General features: G+C 50.2%; 6 protein-coding genes across 6 annotated transcripts; 2 read left to right on the top strand and 4 right to left on the bottom strand.

Moving 5' to 3' along the window:
* Nucleotides 1-2,822: 2,822 nt before the first annotated feature.
* CLUP02_02855 (uncharacterized protein) lies at nucleotides 2,823-4,067 on the top strand (the record flags this gene model as incomplete). The annotated part of the gene is made up of 4 exons (XM_049281883.1): nucleotides 2,823-2,939; nucleotides 3,002-3,178; nucleotides 3,234-3,313; nucleotides 3,371-4,067. The coding sequence occupies 4 exons, from the start codon at nucleotides 2,823-2,825 to the stop codon at nucleotides 4,065-4,067; spliced, it is 1,071 nt and encodes a 356-aa protein (XP_049139026.1).
* Nucleotides 4,068-4,291: 224 nt separating this feature from the next.
* On the bottom strand, nucleotides 4,292-5,991 carry CLUP02_02854 (FAD binding domain-containing protein; the record flags this gene model as incomplete). The annotated part of the gene is made up of 3 exons (XM_049281882.1): nucleotides 4,292-4,799; nucleotides 4,873-5,801; nucleotides 5,860-5,991. 3 exons carry the CDS (start codon nucleotides 5,989-5,991, stop codon nucleotides 4,292-4,294), a joined length of 1,569 nt encoding a protein of 522 aa, XP_049139025.1.
* Nucleotides 5,992-7,073: 1,082 nt separating this feature from the next.
* On the bottom strand, nucleotides 7,074-7,457 carry CLUP02_02853 (HypE protein; the record flags this gene model as incomplete). Its single annotated transcript, XM_049281881.1, has 1 exon — nucleotides 7,074-7,457. The coding sequence occupies one exon, from the start codon at nucleotides 7,455-7,457 to the stop codon at nucleotides 7,074-7,076; it is 384 nt and encodes a 127-aa protein (XP_049139024.1).
* A 715-nt stretch (nucleotides 7,458-8,172) lies between these two features.
* On the bottom strand, nucleotides 8,173-10,023 carry CLUP02_02852 (peroxidase; the record flags this gene model as incomplete). Its single annotated transcript, XM_049281880.1, has 4 exons — nucleotides 8,173-8,412; nucleotides 8,478-8,894; nucleotides 8,971-9,592; nucleotides 9,950-10,023. Coding segments are annotated over 4 exons (1,353 nt in total), but the record flags the coding sequence as incomplete, so codon positions are not given.
* A 2,633-nt stretch (nucleotides 10,024-12,656) lies between these two features.
* CLUP02_02851 (S1 RNA binding domain-containing protein) lies at nucleotides 12,657-18,086 on the bottom strand (the record flags this gene model as incomplete). The annotated part of the gene is made up of 3 exons (XM_049281879.1): nucleotides 12,657-13,190; nucleotides 13,245-17,627; nucleotides 17,679-18,086. The coding sequence occupies 3 exons, from the start codon at nucleotides 18,084-18,086 to the stop codon at nucleotides 12,657-12,659; spliced, it is 5,325 nt and encodes a 1,774-aa protein (XP_049139022.1).
* Nucleotides 18,087-18,701: 615 nt separating this feature from the next.
* Nucleotides 18,702-21,547, top strand: CLUP02_02850 (uncharacterized protein; the record flags this gene model as incomplete). Its single annotated transcript, XM_049281878.1, has 4 exons — nucleotides 18,702-18,914; nucleotides 18,978-20,712; nucleotides 20,774-21,053; nucleotides 21,109-21,547. The coding sequence occupies 4 exons, from the start codon at nucleotides 18,702-18,704 to the stop codon at nucleotides 21,545-21,547; spliced, it is 2,667 nt and encodes an 888-aa protein (XP_049139021.1).
* Nucleotides 21,548-21,808: the final 261 nt, after the last annotated feature.

The following is a 21,808-nucleotide window of genomic DNA, read 5'->3' as shown; positions in this document are numbered from 1 at the left end:
TCTAAATAATACTTAAATAATATAACGATACTATAGGGCCTAACGGACTTATACTAACGCTATTAGTATTTAGAGTATATTTAAAAACGACCTTAGCCTCGCTACTATCGCTAGGTATAAGCTAACGAGCCTAAGTAGTTAAAAAAATAATACGGGTATTGCGCGAGGTAAGTATAAAAAGGTAAGTTAATAAGGTAATTATTACGTATAATAGGCCCGATATAGGAGGTAATTTAGATATATTATTAAATTCGAATATACGAGTATAGTACGAAATTACTTAATAGTAAGCTAGGCTATATAAGTTAATTTTTATTAACGAGCGCTCTTATATAATTATAAAAGATCGTAATTAGCTATTTAAAGTATTAATTATAGTAGTTAGACCGTATTATATAAATCCTAACGAGATAATTTCTAATTTATAAAAAGAAAAAGAGCTAAGGGAAACTATATAACCCGCAAAAGAGGTATAAGAAATTATCCTTAACAAAATCGTCGTAATAATATTAATAAACGACGAGGAAGAGGAAATTACTAAAAGGGTACTAATATTACTAGCAAGACGTTATAAAAGACTATAATAGTAAGCCCTAATATAATAATTTATTATTAGTAACGAGGTAATTAATACTTTTTATATAATAATAAAAAAAGCTAATTTCGAGCTAGCGGTTAAACTACGTAAAAAAGGCATAATTATAATTATTAAAAAGCCGTATAAGGGATTAGATCTTATCGAAGTAAATACTCTTTACGATCGAGGGGTTTATTAATTTATTTTATATAACTTAGAAAAATATATAAACCTCTGCATGTTTAAATTACGAATAGTTCGTAAAATTAAAGGGAAAAGAATACCCCGGCTATATAAGAAGTTTAAATACGTAATTTAGGGGTATAGCGACGTTAAAAAGGCGACGCTACTTATATAATTACTTACTATATAGCGCTATAGCTAACGATTAATAATAGTACTAATAATATCGCTACGGAAGAAGGGATATAAGATTTAGAGCTATAATATTACCTAGGCCTATACTTAATTAGCCACAGGGCTTATAAAGAAAATCCTAGCCTATTTACTAAAAAAAATAGCTAATAAGTACCTAGAAAGCACGATTATTAAAGTACTTAAACTACTATATAGGCTCGTAAAATCGGGCACTTATTAATAAGCTACTTACTACGATTTTTATATTAATTAACTATTAATAGTTACTTTTATATATAACCTGTATTTATTAGTTACGGAGTACGAAGGTAATTAATTTAGGATCGTTAGAATATAGACCGACGATATATTAGGCCTATTTAATATTAACTTTATAAAAAAGGAGGATAAGGAGCTTTAAAAAGCGGGCTTCGTAGTAAAGCTAAAAAAGGTCCTTATAATAAATATACCCTTAGTATTTAATAGCGGGATTTTTATAATTAAAAAAGAAACCGTTGTCTTTTAGTAAAAGGGATAAAGTAAAAAGATTAACCTCGTTAATCTAAATATAATTAATATTAAAAAGTAGTATAAGGCTAAGCTTATGTAAGGGGTATATATTATAAGTATTTATTAACCCGAGGCGACTTTTAATTATACTAAGGTAGCATAAGCTATAAATTTAACCGAACGAAATATTAAAATACTTAATAAGCGGCTTAAATAATAAAAAACGAATCTCGATCGAAGTCTCGTTTACTACCTAATCGACTTTATAACTAATAAGCTCTACGTCTTTATTAATAAGTTATTTATGAATAATAACGACCTTATTTCGTAATTAGGGTATATTATTATCCTAATTAACGAGAGTATAAACGAGAGCGAATTTACTATATACGATAATATAATTTACTACTTATTAATTAAAAGTAAGCGGGTAACGAGAAATATATTAATATTAGAGGTCTACGGTATAATTCATAGCGTTAACCTCTCTTATATAATTTTAATAACGCTAAAAAGAATTACTAATTAAATTAGCTTTTTACTTATTCTAATGGTTATTTATACTAATTCTTACTCGCTATATAAATACCTCGTTAAATTAAGAACGACGAAGAAAAAGAGGCTTATAATTAATATTATAGCCCTTAAGTAATTATATAAAAAGCGCAAAATACTTAAGATCCGTTAGATTAATAATAAAAATAACCTCGTAAACGCTTTTATAAAAGTAGTACTAAATAAGGGATTAGAATAATTTATAAATAATAAAAAAGTTATTATATAAATAGAGGGATAGGTTATATAAAAAGAGTAAAAAAAAAAAGGAAAAGGAAACGACTTAATAAACGGGCCCGAGGTCGAATTATATCTCTAACCGTAGTAGTTAAATCGATAAAAAAAAAAGAAAGTTAGTATTGGATTAAAAGTTTAATTTAATTACGGTATATAGCCGACTGCGCAGGGGCTAATTAGGGGCCCTATTTATAATTATTATAACTAGCTTAACCTATAGTTAGAACCTCTTTTTTATACTTATTACGTAGATATTTATATAGTTTAATTAATCTCTTTGTTAACTACGGTTCGAACTAACTACCCTATAATAGGGATACCAATAGCATCTTTAAGTCGTAACTTTTTTAACAAACGACGTACGCTTTGATTCTACTTCTATCATACCGGTGTATTCTATCACAGAACTCCAGGTTATGGGCTTCGCCAATGCGCGCTTATAACATCCGCTCACTTTAGTTCGTTATTAGACGAACCGTCGGAGCCGAAACTCGGAAACATTCAACCCGAAAGAGGTGTCTCCCTCTGTTTAACTGGCCAGCCAACCTTCACCATCAGCAACCCAGAGGCATTGCCCGCGAGGAAAATGGAAATCACTGAACTTGTCAACAACAAGGAGCGCTTCCGTCGCTTCTACTGCAGTTGGAAGACCTGCGAGAAGGTAATGTCTATTGCTTCCCGGAACCCTCAGTGCGACCAGAAGGTTATCAATCTCTGAAGAGTATTATACTTACCTACGTATTCCCACAGGGATTCAACCGCAAGTCGGACCTTATCAGACATTTCCGAATCCATACCAATGAGCGGCCGTATCCATGCCCAGCACCTGGCTGCGAGAGGAGTTTCATCCAAAGAAGTGCATTGACTGTACATCTCCGTACGCACACTGGTGAAAAGCCATACGAGTGCCAATATCCTGGATGCTACAAACGGTTCGCAGATGTGAGTGAATCTTTGACATAATCAAGAATGGGATTTCGACTCTAACGATCTCAAGTCGTCGAGTTTCTCGCGTCATCGTCGGGTGCATTTAGGCAAGCGTCCGTATACATGCGCTATTGAAACCTGTCGTAAGAGGTGAGTAATAACCTTCGACTTCCGAAACCATATGGACTCCAGCTAATAGGGAATCAGTTTCTGTCGCAAGGTGGCTTTGATTCAACATCACAAGATCTACCACGATTCGACGTCCGGGGAGGAATCCGACGCGTCTTTGGAGGAACTCACCAACACTTCGAAAGACGACAGCCCCATGACGAGTCCGATTTCAATGCCAGAGCATGTTGATAACGATACGACGAGCCCCACGCAAACGATAGCGGACCATCAATCTTCCCCTGACTACATGCATCACACGACACGCCAGCTCAATAAATCGAATGAGCTGTTTTACGAGAGCCAAGCCAGTGAGCAATTGGCATTCCCGACCATCCAACCGGAGTACGAGTACGAAGAGCCACAGGGCTTCTATCAGGACCCTCTCTACTCGAGCTGCAATGAGGATGTCGTATATCAACGGTCAAATCCCTCCTGGAACTTCTATCCATCTCCCCAGTACTCAACCTGCGGGTGCAACCCACATCCAGCAAATGTACCTTGGAGTCCGGCGGTCTTGGCTGGCAACGCAGAGGTCGGCAACGGGACTGGATACCTGCTTGCGCAAGATCATGCGCCTTCCATGGTCGGCTTCCCTCCAGCTATTATACCACGCCATGCCCAGAATATTCAGGAGGCGGAGTGGCCGAGAGGTCAGGTGTGGTACAACGACGGGATGCAAATGTCTCCCGAGTTTGGCCCGACCAGAATGACAGACTCTTACAGATTCGACTGAATCATACATAATCATTCGCGAGCCAGTCACGCATGGGTTTTTGGTCGGTGGTCATAGCACAAAGTGCGCTGCTTTTCACACACTTGATTTATATGAGCGAACTGTTCCATCTTAGAGCACAAATCTATCTATGTAATAATCGAAAAAGCAACAAAAGAAAACAAAGAATCATATATGCGAACCGGTCTATCTCTTTGCGCCTTAACGTGATGTCAGAATGCCATTCAAACTCGGCTGATCTTGAAGCCGCCTGGAACCCTGTACTGGAAGAAGCCCTCGGGGTCATACTCCTCCGCAACTTTTCGGATGTGCTCCACATTGGCTTTTCCGTAACTTCCAATTGCATCTTGCCTAGAGTCCGCATAGGGAAGGTATCTGAGCTCAGTGTCGCTACCAACTGACTTTGAGAAGTCTTCAATTCTCTTGTTTGCGGCTGCAACGTGCTGATAAACCCGCGGGAAGAGCTCTTCGCTGTTTGATCCTAGTAGAGTCACTCCCATGACGAAAAGAATCTTGTTGCGCGCGTCTCGCTCGAGTCCGAGCATGTTGCCCCCCTTCTGCACGCCAATATCGGCAAAGTATGACGGGATTGGCTGGAAGTCGAGAATCGTGGTAAAGTTCTTTGGTCCGAGGAGAGCCTTCATGTCTGCGACGAGGCCCTCATGCTGTTCGATGCAGTACCGCAGGACTCTTGGATCGTTAACTGCGGTCAAAGCCCCAGCTCCAGCGTTTCTAGGAGGAAAATCATCAGCAACTCTTGAATTCGTATCAATGTGACTAGACGTATCCTGATCATTCAACTCACCGATTCTTGCCGGACAGCGCGGTACTGTTAGCAGCCTCGACAAGCGTCACCGACTTCTCCATAGTCGGTGCTGACGTCGGGATGCGGTCGAAGGCGTCGAATGCTGCACTGTTGGCCTTGTTCATGGTGTTGACCTTAGTCGCCCTCCATATGCTGGCTTCGGTTTCTGGATCGTAAGTGACGACAAGGAGCACCGCATTGTCCTGGAACGACCGGTCCAAATCGGCGAAACGAGCAACCGCATCCACGAGCTCACCGGCGTGCTCTCGGCTAAAGGTCTTCGTCTCCATGTGCAAGTTCTCAGCCGGAAACGCTGCGAGATCGAAGCGAGTGACGATACCGAAGTTGCTGCTGCCTCCCTTCAGAGCCCGCCATAGGTCCGAATTAGCCGACGCGTTGGCATTGACGATCTCCCCGCTCGCTAGGACCACCTCGTAGTTGACGACACTGTCACAGGCGAAGCCCGTACGCGCCGTGTACCACGAGATGCCACCGCCGAGAAGAAGTCCACCCACGCCTACGACAGATTCTCTTCCGCCCGTCACCAAGACTCCGTCCTTTTCTAACGCGGCGTACACAGCACCCCATCGCGCCCCGGTCCCGACGTGTGCGACGTTGGTATCTGCGTCGTACGTGGTGGTGTTGAGGTGGGTCAAGTCGATGGTCACACCGTCGACAATGTTGTTCTGATTATCACCCCCGTGTCCGCCGCTGCGGATGGCCACATGCCAGTCTCCGGCACCATCACCGGCGGATTGAAGAGCGGTAAGAGTTTTGGAGACCTCAGCGGCGGTGCTCGGAAGAACGAAGCACCAAGGTTGTTTTCGGGTGGAGATAGCGTAAGAGCCGTTCTGAACGAGGGTTTGGTAGAGGGGAGAAGACGGAAAGTGAATGACGTGGGATAAGTTGGCGGCCACGAGGGCGTCACACTAAACACAGGTTAGTCGAGGATGATCGGGATGCTTTACTTGGGGAAGGGTTGCGGACTGCAGGGAAGCCGGAGGGGCCTTGGGTGCCGTTATTCGCCATCATTTGTTGCCCTTGCGCACCGCTAAACAGCAGTAGCAGTGTGGCAGTCGTAGTGCCCGCTGACGGTAGGGATAAGTGAGAAAGCATCATGATGATTTCGAGAGCTTCTGGTATAAGAGGTTCGATTAAGGTGGAGTGAAGTTTGCTGTAAATTGCATGAAGGTTTTCTTGTCCCAACTTACGGGAGAATGCTTTCTATTTATGATGATTGAATCAGTCTTGTGTCAATCCGAAATTGATATTGCCACCTACAATTTTATGAAGGAGGATCATCGTGAGCTTGCACAGCCATCTAGCAAGGTGGGATCTGCGCCCTGGACTGATGAGCTAATAGCTTAAAAGGCCGTGATGATATATTGGCGCTATGAGTAGCCTTAGAGGAAACATATGCTTTGATGCTTTCGAAATACCTCGACAAGCATCATATTCAAGTTATGTGTAGAAGGGCATTTTTACGCGTAATTTTGTTACTAGCTCACAACTAGCTCTTACTGCCACGTGTATTTAGGCTACATAGGCTTGAGGCTTTGTGCAGATCAAGAGAATTGAAGACTATTAAAGCTTACGTGCATCATCTAGTCTGTGGACTAACGTGTAGTTTGCTCATCGTAGGCTCTTCCTACGACTATGATGCTAAGTTAGCTTTTCTTGAAGCCTGTAGTACTACAGGGTCTAGACGCAATCCTTTAGGATCCAAGAACGCCCCACGCCAAGCCTGCGAATTTACGCGTATTTCTAGAAGAACACTTTACGAACCATTACCAACATCCGAAATACATAGAGAGAGAAAGAGATATTTCCTGATATCGAATATCGATAGAATGAGCTTCGGATTGTCTTCATATATAGAAAATTACCCTCGTGCCCGCGTTATATGTAGAACTCGGCACTAGGCTATGGCGAGGCTTAACGAAATACGCGTATTTTTGTACACTCAATCCATCGTATTACAGAGACGTTCAGCAGAAGTAGTCAAGTCAAGACTGTTCTCCTAGTCTCGGAACTAAAACCTCTTTTTTTTTCTTCTTCAAGAATAAGATTAATGGAGCTGTTGCGGAGGATCCAGTAGCTGCGTCGACATAAGCGGCCGAACAAATTGCCGACATCATCCATTTATGATTTGTGACCTCATAAAAGGTACAAAGTCCTCACATGGATGGACTTTATTCGCCTCAGTCCTCCCTACGCGTCTCAAAAGCGTTCCCGATCCTCATAATCTTCAGCCTTTCCCAGTCCAGAAATTGCGCATTATCCTTCCGCAACCTCTCCTCGACCTCCCCAGAGTTGGTCACATCGAAAAACGCTTGCCCCGCCTCCTCGTTCTTGAACCCAATTTCTACCACTGCGTCAGGCTCCTCTCCGGTGCTTTTCCCGATGAGGACAGTTGGCTCGTCCTTTGGCGATCGTTCAATGTACCGTCTCGAGTGCAGGGAGGGGAAACGGGAGCCGGTGAGTTCTCGGGTGAGGGGTATGTGTATGTACTCGTAGTGATCTCTGAACTCAGCGTGTGTAATATCCTTTTTGCGGTAGAGAAAGAGGACCAGGCGATAATCCATTTTTTCGATGGTGGTAGAAGAACAATTGGGCTGGGTGTGATGATCTCTAGGATTGATGTACTATGGGAATTGTATCCTATGCGACGTTGAGGTCTAAGGAAGATGTTGTTCAGTCAAAGGCTAATTAGGCGGGACGAGAGGTCACTTGAGGACAGCGCTGAAGTTTAAAATAACGTCGATGTCACACAGTACACTCAAGGGTCCAGCTTGTTCTCGGTCCGAACACTGTCAGGTCCGAAGAACCACCAGGGCCTGTCGACACGTAGCTGAGAAGAGAATTTTCAACATCCAGGACCACAACTTTCTGGACAATAATTCAGATTCTCCTTACTCATTCGTCTTTCCAAAAGCTTGGTTCTATCTGACGCCTCATCCAGCCGGCAAATATATACACCGTGGTCACTGCTTTGCCACGAGTCGCTCAAGGAATAAGCTTTCCAGGCATGCCGTGATCCGAGTCAGTGGCCGATGCACATTCTCGACATTGTAGTTTTGCTATCAAACATATCCACATCGTATGAAAAAGACTGTATCGTAGTTACTGTTGAGTTTGAATTATTATATGACATATGAGGTCATTAGACGCTCAATTTATACGAATGGTCAACAAAGACCTGGTACCGCAACTCCGAACCTGGTAATATGCAACGCCCTCATTAATCTTCCAAGCCGGATCTATACCAACGCCATTACTTTAAAGACAAGCCACAAAGATTTAGTTACGGTTGTTGACAGGAGGAACCTCAACGGAAGCAGGCTCGCCCTTCTCGATATCTTCGGCAACCTTCTTAGCAGAACCCTTGTTGCCGACGCTGTTGAGCCACTTGTCGAGCTTGTACTGATCGACGGCGCGGAAGCCTTTCACAGCAGGGGGCAGGACCTTGGTGCACTCGGTGAGCTGGTTGATATTGTTGACTCCCAGAAGAGAGAGGCGGATGTATTCACGAGCGTAGTCCTATCAGGCAAGCCATGTTAACACCTTACTTCCAGCGCACAAGTCACAGGGGGAGATCATCATACCTCGTTCCAGTGGTTCTGTCCGCCAGGGCCAGCAAACTCCTTGAATTCCTTGGCCGTCTCGGGGTGCTGGGAGATGGCAATGTCACTGGGGAACTTGAACACGCGAGGCGGCGAGTTGGAGCTGAGCGTCTCCTTGTAGTAGAGCACGTCCCAGACGCCGGGTGTGCTGTCCTGGGGGTCACCAGCGCGGGTGGTGTTTACAAAGTTCTGCTGACTGGTGGTGTGCGCGCCGAGCAGGGCGACGAGGCCGTGCGGGCCGATGGTCTTGTCGCGGAAAAGCTGGATGAGCTGGTCGGCCGGCTGGAAGGGGCTCGGGAGGAGGCCGTCGGGGGAGCCGTTGGCGCTGTCCTTGCGGCCGACGTAGGACTTGATGCGCGGGCCGAGAGGGCAGACTACTGTTGCGACATTTGCACCCATCTATTTGTATGAGTGGTCAGTAATGATCTGCTTCAAAGAAAGGATGTATGGTGTTGATCAGTGTCTGGGAACGTACCTGGATGAAGTCGCCCATGCCAATGTCCCAGCCCATGCCCTTATACTTGCCGTATAACTCCTTGAACTTGACAGCAACATCCTGCAGACCGCGGTTCTCGAAGCGGTCAATCTCTCCAGGGGCAAGGAGAATACTGCCATCAGCGCCCCCACCCTGTGACGCCGTAGCCTTGGACCACGTCCCGGCGTCGTGGAAGCCGAGGCGGACGGCGGCGCGGGCCAGACCCGTGCAGCGGCCCGATTTGCCGGCCATGAACTGGTACATGTCGTCGGCTACGTAGCGCCAGACGCAGCAGGTGTCCTTTTTGCACTTGTCCGAAGTCAGGTCGGGGACCTTGCTGTATCTGTCGTTGGACTCTGGGTCGCCTTTGCCCTGAAGCATCCTCTTGATGTCCTTGCCGACGGGGGTGAGGTCCTTGTCTTTGAGGGTGACGAGGTCACCGAGGAGCTCGTTGGAGTCGCCGGCGTCGCTTTTGCGGGCCATGATTTCGGCCATTTGCTCTCCCATGCCTGGGTAGCCCATGGTCCCTGGGAGAGACACTAGGGCTAGCGAGGTAGCGAGGACGGATGTGAGATGCATGATGATGATGATAGTTTCTTGGATATCGACGGAAGCGAATGTGCTGAATTAGAGAATGGAATTGAAGTTGAAATAGCGAATGACAATGACACTAACGGTCGTTGGAAAGAAGGGAAAAGGATAGAGAGGAAATGACTTGATGGAGAGGAGATGATGCTGGAGATGGAAGCCGGACATCATGGCCTTATATCATCTTCGTTCGTTTCTTGGCAAGGAGCCATCCATCACAGCATGGTCTGCTAGAACTAGGCTTGTCCACCTTTCTTCCATGAGGCTCCTGGACGTTTACTCTCTCCAAAAGAGGGCTCGCCTTCTTAGCGTGCATGGCTCCTTCGGGACAAGCCCTCTGGTGTGAGAGTCTAAACAGATACCGACAACCTCTAGTCAGATCTCACGACACGAGTAGCTCGATGCCTCGGATCCCGGGTACCTGTCGTCAACTCTCCAGACGCCTGCGCTGCTGTGCCAGCTTGGCCCTGTGGCGTGTGATACTCAGCCCTTTGGGAGGAGGATCGAGGGAACAGAAACGCATGCCACCCCGGACTTGAAGACGGGACAACGAAGGAACAAGAAACGCGATGCCTAGCATTTCTTAGGCCTAGCCTTGGGCCTCGGACGGCCCATCAGTGATCACCACCGCACCGTCCGCCACCGGCATCAGCAGATATTCCTCGATAATCATTCGCCGAAAAGGTGGTCGGTCTGACGGCACAGGGGAGGGAACCAGAGGACTGGAATAAGGACACCCACCCATGCACCGGAGCTGTAATGCACGCTAAGCCGGCTCTAACAATAGACTCACATACATGTGGCATTTGGAAAAAGCATCTACAAGTACAGATGCGGTGCGCCCCACCCCGAGGTGTAAGTCCGTGGTCCCCGCGTCCACCGGCCGTGTCACGGTGCGCAGACTCGCCGGTGACAGGGGGCGTTGACCTCTCGTATCGCATGGCACTAGACACAATGGGAAACGCCATGCCAAGAACGACGGTGTGGGATTGGATGGTGAGCGTTTAAGCTTCTTGTGTTGGTACACGGCGCCAAAACAGAAAGACGGAGCTAGATCGCCAGGGCAAAAGGGGCCTTTCCTTGTACTGCGTACTCTGGAAGAGCTAAGAGAAGGAAGAACAAGCTTGAAGAGAAAGAAGGTTGTTCGTGAAAGCCGTCAGACCATGGCAGAAACAAGCTAGGCACGACAGTAACAGACAGACCCGAGAGGCCGTTGCCTAGGCTGCGATGGGCGGTGCGTCGCGACTCGCGTGGCGCCGTCCGCTGAGCCAAGATCAACAGCTTGCTGGACTTGGTTTCCCAAGGCCGCTCGGTGTTGTCGTCTCGCTCTCACCCATTCATTCCTTCTCCTTTCCCGCTTGACGCTATTGAGCGCCGCAAATGCGCTGGCAGGTCGGTCTGCGGTTCTTCGATCCTTACCTTTACCTTTCTCCTGATTGGGACGAGGTCCCTGAAGAGGCGATATCCGATGTTGGTCGGTGAACCGACCGCTCGGATGAAAATGTCAGTTCTGCACATATACGAGCATCTGCAAGTCGCCCATCGTTATATGCTCAATACCCCTCTCTCCATCCCCCACTGGCTGGGTGAGAGGGATTGAGCACTGAGCAGAATGAGGCACCTGAGAGTCTGTGTTTCTTCCCTTCTCGTCAGTCGCCCGAGTTGTTGGCCTGGTGCTACCGCGCCACGAGGGAATCGATGCCTCCCATCCATCAAATCCAGCACAGAAGCTTCCAGAGCACGGTGCCTCATGCTTGTTCAACCACTGCTGCGGCCCTGCGAAGGATCAAGCACGATTTCGGACGAGCCTTCATGCCCCCCCCCCCGCCCCCCTTCCATCATATCGCGAGCCTTGTCGATGCAGGTACCGCTGCTGGCTTGAGTTTAGCTTGTTTGACTGGCGTTCGTTTCTATGCCGGCCCGGTCTCGAGTTTGTTTTCACTTCAATCCAACCAGGCACGAGAGAGCTGTGTTCGTCTCTGAAGGATTCGTTTGCGAGGGAACTCTCAAACGCAGTAGCGATGAAATTCAACATTCATGCGAACCATGGGATTCTGAGTTGTTCGGATGAGTGAAGTCTGGCCATGTTCATCAGAAGACATGAGAGGAGGGGAAAGAAAGGAAGTTTTGGTCAACTGGAAGAATGTGTCCCAATCGGGCCTGACCTATTTTCAGCTGTGGCGCACGGCAGTCCAGCCGCACCGTTTCCTGCTGACTTTGCCTTCATCTCATTACATAAGGTAAGAAAGAGGTCACTCACTCATCTTGAGTCGCCGCCCTCGTCTAGACTCATTCGCTCACATCTTCTCTCCCATCTTCAGCCCACTGAGTGAGATAAGCTTACTTTTTTGACCCCAAGAAATAATCCTGCAGAGTGCTGCATATGCTGAGATGCGCTGGGAACCTAGCTATTGGGACGCATTGGCTTGGCTGCAGACGCAGCATCTCGAGCTGCGTCGCCGGACCATGAAGACTAACTAAGCCCCCCTTTTCTCACTGCCAAGCCCGCTACTATTGATCTTGCTAACTCGTTAGAGAGAATGAATGAGTTCAGCTGTCTAAAAGTCTCATGACAGACAGTTGACACTTGGGAGATCAGAGGCAAAATCTTTTACTGGAATGGTGACTGGAAAGTTTTGGGATACATTAGACTTCTAGACTTGGAGACTTTCTTTGGGGTCGCATTCATCGGCATCTGGAGAATGAAGCAAAAACACACCTCAACCCCGGCGTCGATCACGGGCAGGTTACATCCTTCTTTCACCCAACCCATGAAGCTAGGCTGCATTTGGTCAATGCAAAGTAGGTGAGTTACAGGTGGCGGTCAGCATCGGTGTCAGGGGCCAAGCAGGCCGGGCCATAAATGCAATATTGGGTTGGGAGCTTTCAGGTCAGGTCGGGTCAGGAAATATTCGTATTATCCCATTCGTACCGTTATTGACACATAGAAGAAGAAGAGCTGCTCAGTCTAGCCCAAGTACAAACAAGGGGAGGCGGCCAATGAGTTGGACCCCCCATGCCAAAAACAAAATTCATTACCAACCAAAAACTTTTCCTTTTTTTGCGGTTCGATGACAATCCGGGAATCTTCAGCTTCTTCACTCCTCATCGTCCTCCTCAGCAGCAGCCCCCTTCTTGGCCTTCGCCGCGGCAACCCACTCCTGCGCCTTGGCCATCACCTTATCCCGGCCCTTGGGGCTGATCTTCTCCTCCCAGTCGGCCCACCTCTTGAACCACTTCATCGCCTTCTTGGGCTTCAGGCCCTTGGCCTTGGTACCCCTCTCAAACACATCCCGGATCGCCGTGGCGTCCGGCTCCGCGGCCGCGATCTCGAGGTCCGCCAGCTGGTTCCACAGGTCGAACCGCTTCGGCCACGTCGCCAGGATTGTCTCGAATGTTGTGCGGCCGCGCTCCGCGTCGCCGTTGGGCGACTTGAACTCGAGGGCGCCAAAAGAGGCCATCAGCTGCGCTGTGTGACGCTCCTCGAGGGCTTGAGTCGCGCGGGGCAGGAGGGCACGCGCGCGGTCGGGCTCGTTCATCGTCACGTGGAGGAAGTGGGCGTAGTTCTCCCACACCTTTGGTGACTTTGACTTGAACTTGGCGACCAGTGATTGGAAGACATCATCCGCTTGCTGTATGGATGTGTTAGTAACGTTTGACTTGAATGGGCTATTGGCAGTGCTTACCTTGAGCTTTCCGGACTGAATGTAGATGCTGGCCAAACGCTCGTGAACCTCCTGCTCGTCGTTGTACTGGCAGGCGCGCTTGAAGACCTCCTCGGTGGAAGCCTTGGTGCCGTAAGCAACCTCCAAGTTGAGGTAGGCGATCCAGACGTTGAGCTTCTCAGTCTGCTCCCGGATGTTGATCGTTTTGATGGCACGTTCAGCAGTCTCGCGAGCCTTCGACAGCTCGCTGACCTTCATCTGCAGAGCCATATACTCGATCCACAGCTGGGATGAGTCGGGCTGACCCAGCAGGAGACGCTCGTAGTCGGTGGCGGTTTGCGGTCCGTGGGCATCAAGATCGGCTGTACGATCAATCTGGATTTCGCCACCCTTCTTCTTCTCCTTCTTTTCCGTCGTCTTTGACTTCTTTGATTTGGCCTTTGACTCGTTTTCTGAGTCGTCAAACGCGTCGCCAGTCCAGTCGTACTTGCCAGAGCTGAGACCCTTGCTAGCCGTTGCGTCTTCGTCCATATCCACGTCGCTGTCCTCATCCTCCTCTTCGTCGCCGTCTTCGTACTCTTCGTCTTCCTCATCGGACTCCTCAGAGTTGTCGGTACCGCGGATGGCAAGTTGAGCGCCGCCATCTCCCATCTCAACGTCAGAGTCCTCATCGCTCTCGAGATCAGCACCTCCGTCGACGTCCTCCATGTCGCTGTCCTCGTCGAAATAGCTAGGCTTCAAACCGAATGTGATGCGTCTCTTCTCCTCATCTATTGAGAGAATCTTGGCCTTTACCACATCGCCCTCGTTGTAAAGCTTGCGGGCATCCTCAACGGGCTTCTCAGCCATCTGACTGCGATGGCATAGGCCGCTGACGTTGAGAGAGTTATCCACCACGATGAACGCACCAAACTCCTCGACCTTGCGAACCTTTCCGGTGACGACCTGGCCTTCCTTGACGTCCTTGTACGTCACAGGGGGCGTGTAGTCGTTCTCAACCACAGAGGCCTTGAGACTAAGCTCGACTTGGCTGGTAGCGGCGTCGACGTTGATCACTCGGCCCTTCACCAGTTGATCAACTTGGAAGTTGCCCTTCCAGTCTTTGATGTAACGATCAGACAAGTTGCCGATCTTGACCAAAGCAGAGACGGTACCTCCAAGTTGCACAAAGACACCCTTGTCAGTCACGTTTTTCACAAAACCACGGATAATGTCTCCAGAGGCGATCTGAGACACCCGGGTGATTTCACGATCCGCGATAGGAGATGTGGAACTGAGGATGCGGGAGGGTCTGGTTGACAATCTTAGTCTCTTGTCGCTCTTGTCGACCTCCACCACGGAGACGCGGATGATTTCGCCCTTGTTGTACTTGAGCGTGTTGGCTTGGTCGTAGTCATCACACAGATCGACCAAGTGAACCGGTCCAGAAACAGACTCGCTAAGCTTGATCATGACGGAGCGATCATTGATCTTGGTCACTCTTCCGGGGAGAGCCACGTTCCTCTTGAGGGAGTCCCAAGTGACCTCAGTGGAGCCGGTGGATGATCGAGCTGACAGGTCCAGGTGTCCCTTCTCAGCATCGACCGAGACTACGCGCACCTTGAGAGCAGAACCAATGGGGAAGTGCTTCTCAAGATTGCCAGCATGAGAGAGGTCGTCGGAAACGTCCATGATGCCGATTCTGCCGCGAACCGTGGGTGAGATGTTTACCCACAAGCAGTTCTTGCCGTGGTTGTTGACAAAGGCGACGTGGGAAGAGCCAACCTTGATCGTGTCGTAGGAAAGAAGTTCGACGTCCTCGGTCTCCAGGTCGCTCTCCTTGGCAGAGAATTCGATGACGGAGTGTGTGGAACGGTGGGAGAAAGGCAGGAAACGGTAGTTCTTGGAATCGTGAATACCGATAGCACGCACGCGGATGATCTCGTTCGCCTTGACCTTTTGCAGAGGGTTCTTGCGATTGGTGATGTCCTCCCACTTGTCAAAGAACTGTGAAACGTCGATACGGCCCTGAATGTTGTCGGCAACCCTGACGTTCAGCTGCGTGTTCTTGACGGACGTGACCTGGGCATTGAGAATAGTGCCGAGTGCGACATCGTCGACTGTCTTGATGCTGTCGTCGACAGAGTTAATGGCTGACTCTGATACCGTGGGAGCAGGCCCATCCGCCGAGGCTGGTGCAACAATGATGCGGTTCTGCTCGGGGTTGGAGGACACAATCTTGACCTCGATGCTCTGGTGCTTGCGCATGCCGAATGCCTCCTTGTCTTGCACATCCTTTGGCAACTTGCTCTTGGGGAGGATGGCGGTGACATTGCCACCAAATTGAACGTAAACGGCGTGAGGACCAATCTCCCGGACATAAGCGGGCGCAACGGCACCGGAAGTCGCATCCTCAACGCTTGTCAGAAGCTTGCCGTTCTTGCTGGCTTCAATGAAGCTGGGCTTCTGGGTAAGGATAACAGCACGTCTCAGCTCGTTCTTGTCCAAAACCATGAGATCCGTAAGAGTGTTGCCGACATTGATGCGCTTAAGAGCGGCCTGGGTCTTGCTAGCAGACTTATCCGAGAGGTGACCAGTGCGGATGATGGCCTTGAGACCACTCTCCTCAAGATCGACGTAGACCTCATCTTCCGTCTTCTGGCTGACCTTGGCAGAGACGATGTCGCCGACCTTCAGTGCCTTAAGCGCTGCCTGCTTATCGAGACCGAAAGCCGAAGGGTCCTTGCATGAAACAATCATCCTGCGGTCCTCGGGGGTCACGCTGAGGACGTGAACACTGACAACCTGGCCAGTGCGGAAGTGATCTCTAGGGTCCTTGATGTAGGCCTCGCTCATCTGTGACACTGGCAGGAACCCTCTGACACCGCCAAAGAACTCGAGCTGGGCACCGGCGGAACCAATCTCAGTGATCGTTCCCGGAGTCTGCAGACCGACCTGAACCTCCTCGAGGTTCTTAATGATCGGTGCATCTGAGTTGACCAAAGTCTTCTTCAAGGTAAGGCGAAGCTGGCGCTTTCGTGGACGCACTGAAAGCACTCTCGCCTTGACAGTGGCCCCCTCCCTGAACTTCTTCTCGGGGTGCTGGAGCTTAACGTCGGCGAAATGTGATTCATGCACGTAACCACTGATGCCCTCAGCCAGCTTCACGATCAAGCCACTAATGCCGTTCTCGCCGATAATGACCTTCTCGATCTTGCCAGAAACGACCTCTCCAACGGGAACATCCTCAAGGCGGATGAAAGGCTGGTCAAGGATGGTTTGCTCAAATGACAGCAAGAACATGGCATCCAGAGGGCTGTATCCGACGACTCTGCCGCGGTGTGTTGAGCCAACCTTGTGAGGGCCACTGCCTTCGTACAGTGCGTCGACCTTGCCATCCTTGACGCGAGAAATGTGAACGAAACCGGAAATGCCAGGAACCCCAGTGTCAACGTAGAGACCGATCTCAGGCTCGACATGGCGCACAGTGCACTCCTCCACAAATGAAGCAATGGGAAGTAGGTCAAGAGGAGCCTTGGCTCTGCTGCCTTTGCCGGACAACTTGGGCTGTAGAGAGACGATGTGCGGTAGTAGAGACATACCGAGCTTGGGCTCTCGCGCAGCAGGGAAGTTGCAAATAATTCTGGCCTTGACGCGGCTGCCCACTTTGTACTTGGCTTCCAAGTCAACTCCATCGGGACCAACACCTGAGTGAATCAAATCGGCGGTAACCGGCAAGTGGCCAAGGAGCTTTCCCTGCAGACCTCTGCTAGTCACCTCGGTGAGCAGAACATCGGCCAAGGAACCAGGCAAGAAGGAGTTGATTGTCGGAGCGCTCGATGCCACGAGGGAGGTGTTGCCCAGCTTCAGAGGATCGGTTGAGAGCTGGACAATGATGCCTGTAACGGCCTTCACGACGCACAGGCAGACGGCGCCTGGTCGCAAGCTTGCCTCATCCATGTCGGGACCGACTTCCTTCTTAGCCAAGAAACCCTTCAGATCACCCTCAATACCCAAGTCCATCTCGTAACCGTGATCCTGAACGCTGGTGACTGATGCCATAAGGGTTGTGTATCCGACGACCTCGTCACTAGAAATGCCAGTGTTGGCATCGGTAGGCCGAAGGGAGAGCTCGATGCGGCGTTTGGGCTTGCCGGTGCCGGACTCGTCTGCGGTCGACTGAACTTGTGCGCGAACGTACTGGCCGACCTTGAACATGGACTTGAGGTCAATGCCCTCATCGTCTTCGTCCTCCTCGTCGTCTTCGCTTTCGTCGGCAGCGTCTTTCTCGAGCTTGGAGTTAATTGTGTCCGAGATCGCAGCGATCGAGACGGTTCCTGTAAGGTTGTTCGGCAGCGCGATTGTCAGTTGAACCGGGTCGATATGGCTAATCTGACCAAGCACCAAAGAGCCCTTCACCAATCGCTTTTTACTGTGTTAGCTACGTTTGCTCCAATGGGGACAGAAATGCCATACCTTGAAGTTGAGACCCTCAATCTTGACTGCATCCTCATCTCTTGCAGGTTTTGTATCCTTGGTATCCTTTGCTTTCCTTCTCTTCTCTTTCTTTGCCTTTCCCTTGACATTCGTGTCGAACAATTCGGCCTCTTCCTTTGCGGCGTCTGCCTTTGCCTCCATGGTGATCTGCTTCTGCTCGAGGGGCGTAAGAACGCTTCCGCCTCCACGGGGGAACAAAGCCTCTTCGTCCTTGAGCAGTGCTGAGACTGCAGGAGCCCGAGGTGCAGGAGCATCTTCAGTCGTCTTCCTGTCCTTCTTGTCCTTGCTGGGCGTATCGCGCTTCGACGGCCGAGAGACCTTGGAGGCCTTTGCCGCTTTTGACGGAGGAGTACCGCCGGGGGCATCCTTCCGTTTGAGAGAGCTCATGGTTGTGGTTGTGCCCGAAAATCAGTTGCAATCGCTTGCAACAGTCCTGGACTCGATATTGAGATCGGAGAGGAAAGAAAAAAAAAAGGCACAGGGACCTTTCTTTGCGAATACTCCACTCAAAACATTTTTTTCGCCTTTGGGCGCGGGATGCAAGGCGATAACGATAACGATAAGATGGAATGGCTTATCGGGCCCTCCACCAAAAAGCGGGCGACTGCAGGTGGGTGCTGGGGGGAATGATCATCAACAAAATGGAAGCCGAGGTGGCGGCCACCAGCGGGACAGGTACCTACCTTAATGTGCCTTATCTAATCAGCAGGGTGTCATTTGGAGGGGTTGCCCGCCTGCACCCGCCGCCAGACCACCCGACCCAAAGTACCATACCTTACTGTAAAGAGTACCTGAGTAGCGCCAGGTTCCGCCTGGACAGTGATCCCAGGTCGACCGCCAAACGTGGGCGCCACCATCCCAGGCAACTCATTCAACAACAACGGCCAGTTGCTGTCATCTTCCTACCAGCCTCCGACACTGATTTCTCAAAACGAATATGCGGCAGATTGACTTTCAATCTGTTCGCCCGAATTTCCCCCACGACTAAACCTTTCCTCCGCCATGTCTCCTCGAAAGCGCCAGCGTACCACTCCATCTGCGCCCAGCTCATCGAGCCCACCGCCTGCGGCAATTGCCCCTGCGATTCCAACGTCGGCTACGTCACAGGTCACGGCCGTCTCAGAACCCGCGAACCGCCCGACGCGAGAGATGCCTCTGATGAGGGATAGAAGCGGCAGCGAGACGAAGAACACACCACAGAACTCACAGAAACAGGTAGGTTTTCTATTACAGTGCACTGCAGGTTGTTGGGGCGCAAAGACTAAATTCAAGATGCAGGTCCGCAAAGCGCGCAGTTGGTACGGCTCTTGGCCACGCGTCCCAAAGACTTCCGCATCGACTCAACTGGCACGAGAAACCATCTTCGGAGGCACGTCGAAGCCCTCCAGTACTCCCGATTTTCGAAGATTTGACACCAAGAAGAGCATTGACTCGGCGAGTTTAGACGGCCCAGCCGATTCATCAGCATCATTACCACAGATACCCGAGGACGGCGCTGCGACGCCGGAAGGAGACGCAACGATCAAGAAGGACGGTGGTAGTGCTGCTAAAGCGCAGGCTCCATCGACAGAGACTAGTAAGGCAGTAGAGGGAATACCAGCGAAAGTCGACGATACGAGCAAGGCGATAGAAGAACCGCAAGCGCAAGGCGTCGAGCCACCGGCAGCAGCATCAAGTTGGTTTGGGTGGCTAGCACGGGCCCCAGTCACAGAAACACAGTCGTTCACGCCCGTCGAAGAGACACCAAAGGAAGCAGATCCTTTACCAGAGCCAGAGTCCCAGCAAGCACCACCAGCCGAGACACCATCCGCTGAGGCTCCCGCCGAAAACGCAGGGCCGAACCCGCCCTCATCGACAAACTCTTGGTTTGGCTTCTGGTACTCGAACGCTCCTGCGACAGAGAACCCTCCAGACTCAGATACCCCGAAGCCAACCGAAAGCACTGAGATGCCAAAGGCACCCGAGGAGCCGGCGAAGCAGCCCGAAGACGTTGTCATGGAGGACGCACCACCACCCAAGCCAGAACCTGCTAAGACACCCTCAGCCGGTTCCACCTGGGCGTTCTGGTCTAGAGACACTCGCCCGAAAGCCGAAGGGAGCAAAAGCCAGACAGCACAGCCAGAATCAGGCGAGCTTGCGATCATTGGTCAGGGATCAGAAGCGCACCCAGAGCACACGGGAATCAGCGTCGAACAAGCACAATCAGACCAAGCAACGAAAGACGGGAAGAATGCCAAGAGCTCCAAAGATGCAAAGTCGTCCAAAAGTACCAAGGCGGGTACCGCGTCAGCACCATCAACGATTGGAAGAAAAAGTAAGAGAAACCGGCCTCAATCGATGGACCTAGACATACCATCTAGACCGGGGACACCGAATCGGCCGGAATCTGTGGCCTCATCGAAGGCTTCTTTGGCGGAAACGACACCCAAAGAACCACCCCTTAAACCAGGCACACCAAAGGCTAGCTCAAGCCAAGAAACACTTTCGAAAGCGACACCTCCGAATCTGCTCTTGCCATCATTTGGGAGTACCTATCGGATGAAAGACAACCCATCCATCATAAAACAAATCACCTCCCTGTTGCTTCGCACGCAGCAGCCCCCGGCGAATCATGTTTATAAGGTAAAGGAAACGCCAAAGATCAAGAAAGCCATCGCGATTGGCGTACACGGACTTTTCCCAGCGATGTACCTGAGACCCATGGTCGGCCAACCGACAGGAACATCATTACGATTTGCAAACCTCGGCGCTGAAGCCATCAGGAGATGGACTGATGCCCACGGATGTCCCGACTGCGAAATTGAAAAGGTCGCCTTGGAGGGTGACGGCAAGATTGCGGACAGAGTAGACAACTTGTGGAAGCTTCTTCTTAACTGGATCGAGCACATTCGCAACGCTGATCTCATTTTGGTCGCCAGTCACTCTCAAGGTGTGCCAGTAGGAGTTATGCTCTTGGCGAAGTTGATAGATCTGGGTATTATAACGAATGCCAAAATCGGCGTATGCGCAATGGGTGAGTCCTTGACAGTACTTTTCAGACACCCCGATCAAAGAATGATAACTGACGTGCGCAGCCGGAGTCTCGCTGGGTCCGTTCCCGGACTACAAGTCAAGTATGGGAATCCTTATGGGAGCCGCCAATGAGTTGTGGGAATTCTCAAACCCAGACAGCGAAATTTCGAAGAGATACGAGCACTCGCTCAAAGAAGTCCTCAAGTACGGTGCAAGAATCACATATATCGGCAGCATTGACGACCAGCTCGTGCCGATGGAGTCAGCAATCTACTCACCAGCATCTCATCCTTACATCTACCGCGCTGTGTTCATCGACGGCCGCATCCACGCGCCAGACTTGTGAGTGAATTTGCTGCCCTGCCATTCCATGCACACCACTAACACATTCACACAGCATCGCCCACCTCGTTGGTTTCGCCCTCAAACTCCGCAACCTAGGCGTGTCAGACCACGGACTGATAAGAGAACTCTCGACGCCGCTCGCAGGCAGCCTCTACTCGGGGGAAGGCCACTCGCGCCTCTACTACGACGACCAAGTCTACGATCTCGCACTCACCCACGCACTCGAGACGTCCGACGTCCGGCCCAACGTGCCCGCCACCGTCGCCCATCGTCGCGACTCAACAGGTGCCGGAGCCGGGGCCTCTGTCGCGAACCCAAATCCTTACCATCTGCCCTGGATCATGCGCGGCCTGCTGGAGGAGGACTTTGTCCGTACGGAACTGTCGTCTGAGACGGAGGAGCTGCTGAGGCAGTTTGATGACTGGAAGCCTGTTACGAAGGCGCTCAAGGATGTCAAGTATCGGCTTGAGGCGATTCGATCGAAGCTTTGAAGACGGTGGCGCTACTTGAGCATACACTTTGGGATTGAGATAGAACCCCTGATCTCGACACTATTGTCCATCCCTCACTTTCTTTTTCTTTGTCTTTTTTTGGGAGGAGTTTAGCGGCTACGTCCTGACGATATGGATTCATCGGCGTTTCTTGCCTTGCTTTGAGGGAAGGAAAGACGTATACCTACTTAGACTAAACATACATCTACAGCTACTACACGGTGGATGGTTGTCCTTACAATACGACGACACAGAGACAGA

This window comes from Colletotrichum lupini, chromosome 2 (genome assembly GCF_023278565.1).
Source record: "Colletotrichum lupini chromosome 2, complete sequence".
NCBI lineage: Eukaryota > Fungi > Ascomycota > Sordariomycetes > Glomerellales > Glomerellaceae > Colletotrichum > Colletotrichum lupini.
The sequence above is the reverse complement of the archived record's forward strand: the minus strand, read 5'-3'. Positions and strand labels throughout refer to the sequence as shown.